Genomic DNA, 3,526 nt, shown 5'->3' with positions numbered 1-3,526 from the left:
ATGTTTAGTGTAGTCGGTAGGGACCGTTTAAGTGCATGCCTCTCCAACCGCTTCTGTATAGGCGCTAGGGTTATGGATCGGACTTATAAGTGCATGCCTCTCCAACCGCTTAAGTGTCGTCACGTGCGGCAAATGGTGATGTGCTTGCCGTCCAACCGGCCTCGCGGCCAGCGCGGCAGCGCGGCTCGGAGGCGCTTGTACGCGGGCCCGGACGTGCGTAGGTCGGCGACGTAAAGCGATCCGGTCTCGAGGCCGGCCGGGATGGCCTCGACCAGCGCCAGGGCGCCCTTTGCGCCGACCCCGCACCCGCCGATTGGATTGCCATTCCCATTGAAGCAGAGGTCCAGCTTCCGCAGGCCGCTCGGCAGGTGCTTCGCCAAGACGCCCGCGCCCCGATCTCCGAGTCCCTTTGCGTGCGTCTCGATCTTGAGCGTCTCGAGGGTCGAGGGCAGATTCTCAAACAGGAGCTCCCAGTCGCCCTTGCTGCCCATGAAGCACTCGAAGCCTTCCACCAACTCGAGCCGCTTCAGGGGCCGCGCGCGGAGCGCCTCGAAAAACCGCCGCATGGCCGCCGTCCGGGTCGCCTGGTAGTCGGGCCCCGGACCCTCGTAGTCGATCTCGAAAGAGGCCTTGTAGTCGAAGGAGATGGAGAGCGCCGCAAGAGTCGGCGGCAGCTGCGACGCCAGCTGGGAGAGGGCGGCGACGGAGAGGCCGCAGCGGTAGAAACCCATGACCACCGACAGCTCCGCTGGAGGGAGGCGGCTCGTCAGGAGCTTGGTGCAGAAGCCGTCGTCACTCCGATCGACGTAGTACGCCGCAAGCTCGATCTTGGGCACCGTGAGCGCGCGCAGCGCCGTGGCCACCACGCTCCAGCACGGCGCAAGATCCTATGTTGCCGACGACACTGTCATGGCATGGCATTGCAAGCTGAGATGCTAAAGGGTGTGCAGTAAGTCCACCTTGTGTAGGTTTTTACCCTCCTCGTCGTTGAAAGCGAGCTTGAGGGAGTCCAGCCGCCGTGGCAGCGTCGAGAGGGTCGAGTAGGCTGCCGGGTCCCGCATGCAGCAGGCCAGGCGGAGGTCTCTGAGCTGTGGCGCGCAGGGCAGCCGCAGCGCCGGCGTCCAGCACGCCATGAAGTCGAGCGAGCGCAGCTCGCGGCAGCGCTGGAGGAGGGTCTCCGTCGAGGCGTCCCCCATTCGACCTCCCCGCGGGGAGGTAAGGCACAAGCTCCGCAGCCCCGCCGGAAGCCCCGCGGCCAAGACCTCCGCATCAGGGTCCTCGAGGATAACGTAAACGGTCTCCAGAGTCAACGTCTGGAGACCGGGCGGCAGCAAGGCCAGGAGCTGCCCGAGCCTCCGACGATCGTCTCCTGGCAAACTCTCCACCGAGCTGAGGGTGAGGTGCAGCTCGGTCAGGTAGCTCGGAATGCGCCACTGCAAGCCCTGCACCGTCGCACTGCTGAGCTGGACGCTGAGGCCCGTGCGGAAGATGGCGCCCCAAATCTCGCCCAAGGCATCGCGCCAGGCGCGGCTCACGCACAGCCAGTCCACAACAGGGTGCGATAAGCCGATGCAGTAGCTGTCCTGGATGAGGAACGCCTGGATCGTGTCTAGCTCCAAGACCCGGGCGAGCAAGTCGGAAGCAGCTCTTAAGGTGTGGCTCCGCAACACGGCTGGCATTTTGTGGTACAGAGGCTAGAGCGAATGTATCATGGGTTGTTGTTGTCGTGCATTTGGACCGTGCGTCCCCTGCTCGCGCTGCGCATGTGTGGATCATGATATGCCTCTCTTTTTGGTAAGCCATTGTGCGCCTAAACTTTCGCACGTGCAGCACCGAAGCCGCAGCAGCCTTTGAAAGCCGCAACAATTCCTCTGCGAGCTGTAGCTCCTCTTCATCGTATTCATAGCCCGCATCGCCATCTCCATCCTCGCCGCCGCCGTCGCCGCCGCCGTCGTCGCCGCCGCCGCCGCTGTCGCCGCCGCTGTCGCCGCCGCTGTCGCCGCTGTCGCCGCCGCTGTCGCCGCCGCCGTCGTCACCGGCCGCTGTGCTACGCGTCGCCTCGGCGAAGCCGCCGCCGATGTCGCCGCCGCCGCTCTCCTCGACGCCGTCGCCTGCCCCGCCGTAGCCCGCCTCACCGCTGTTGCCAGCCTCGCCGCCGCCAGCCTCACCACCGCCTTTCTCGCCGCCGCCCACCTCGCCGCCGTCGACCTCCTCGTCGCCCGTCGCCTCCGCTCCACTGTCGAGCACTGCCTGCACCTCTCCGCCTGCCTCACCGCCAGACAAGATTGCGGAGCCGGCCGCGTCGCCCGCCGCTTCCGTCGCCTCGGGCGAGAGCCCCGCAGCGGTCGCATCGAGCGCCGCCTGCGCCGCCGAGCCCGCTACCGCCCCAGCAGCAGCCGCGGTAAACTGAATGCGCTCGGCCTCCTCGCCGCCGTAGAGCACGACCGCGGCACCGCCGCCCAGCAGCACCAGAGCCATCTCCTCGGCGCCGCCCTCGGCGCCGCCACCTGCGCCCTCGCCGCCGCCCTCGTCGCCGCCCGCCTCGCCGCCGCCCCACACCCGCTGGTCCGAGTCGGACGTGACCGCCGAACCATACACGCCCGCGTAGTACACGCCCTTCTTGCGCGCGAAGGTCAACTCAAGCTCGTCCAGAGCCTGCGGCGCGAGGTACTGTATGGCCTCCCCCGCCTCGCCGCCATACAACGGCCGGGCAACGCCGCCGCCCAGCATCAGTCGCCGGCGCCCGGGGGCGCCATCCGGGAAGCGCATCAGGGCCGGCCGAGGTTCCACCGTCGGCTCGGCGATGGGCATCGAAGTTACCTCCCGCTCCTCGTCCGACCACTCGGAGGTCGACACGGACCACCAGTTCACAGACTCGTTAGCGCCGCTGTTGCCGTCGCCGACACCCTCGCCGCCCTGCATCGAGTCGTCCTCCGAGACCTCGACCACCTCGCCTCCTGGCATAGAGACGTCCTCCGAGCCCTCGACCACCTCGCTGCCCTGCATCGAGTCGTCCTCCGAGTCGGTGACCACCTCGACCCAGACCTCACGAGGATCGTCGCCGCAGCCGTCCTCGGCGCCGACCCCTTCGTCGCCCTCGCCGCCGCCGCCGCTGCCGCCCCCTCCGTCGCCGTCGTCGCCGCCCTCCGCCACGCTCTCGTCGCTTGCCCCGCCGTCGCCTGCCTCGGCCGCATCGCCCGCCGCTGTCTCCGCCGCCTCGGGCGAGAGTCCCGTTGCGGTCGCACCGAGCGCCGCCTGCGTCGCCGAGGACGCTACCGCCCCAGCAGCAGCCGCCGTAAACTGGATGCGCTCGGCCTCCTCGCCGCCGTAGAGCACGCACGCAACGCCGCCGCCCAGCAGAGCCAGAGCCATCTCCTCCCCGCCACCGCCGCCGCCGCCGTTGTTTTCGATGTCGCCTTTGATGCTGTGGATGTGGTGTTTACGCCCTCGATGTCTGATGTTTCGCCGTCTGGATTGCAGTTGATTGATGTTGTGACTGAATTGCGTCGGCTTTAGGCTCCAAGTA

The 3,526-nt window shown here is 67.8% G+C and overlaps 1 protein-coding gene across 1 annotated transcript in view; it reads right to left on the bottom strand.

The window, feature by feature from the left end:
• Window positions 1-119: 119 nt before the first annotated feature.
• EMIHUDRAFT_108816 (hypothetical protein) overlaps window positions 120-3,526 on the bottom strand; it is a gene marked incomplete at both ends in the record, with an annotated part of 4,495 nt that continues 1,088 nt past the window's right edge. The window contains 3 exons of the mRNA XM_005792191.1: window positions 120-887; window positions 960-1,598; window positions 1,825-3,416. Of these exons, the coding sequence (XP_005792248.1) occupies window positions 120-887; window positions 960-1,598; window positions 1,825-3,416 (2,999 nt within the window). The remainder of the gene's footprint in view (window positions 888-959; window positions 1,599-1,824; window positions 3,417-3,526) is intronic.

The sequence above is a fragment of the Emiliania huxleyi genome, assembly GCF_000372725.1.
Source record: "Emiliania huxleyi CCMP1516 unplaced genomic scaffold EMIHUscaffold_109, whole genome shotgun sequence".
Taxonomy (NCBI): Eukaryota; Haptophyta; order Isochrysidales; family Noelaerhabdaceae; genus Emiliania; species Emiliania huxleyi.
This window is presented reverse-complemented; position numbering and strand designations above follow the sequence as displayed.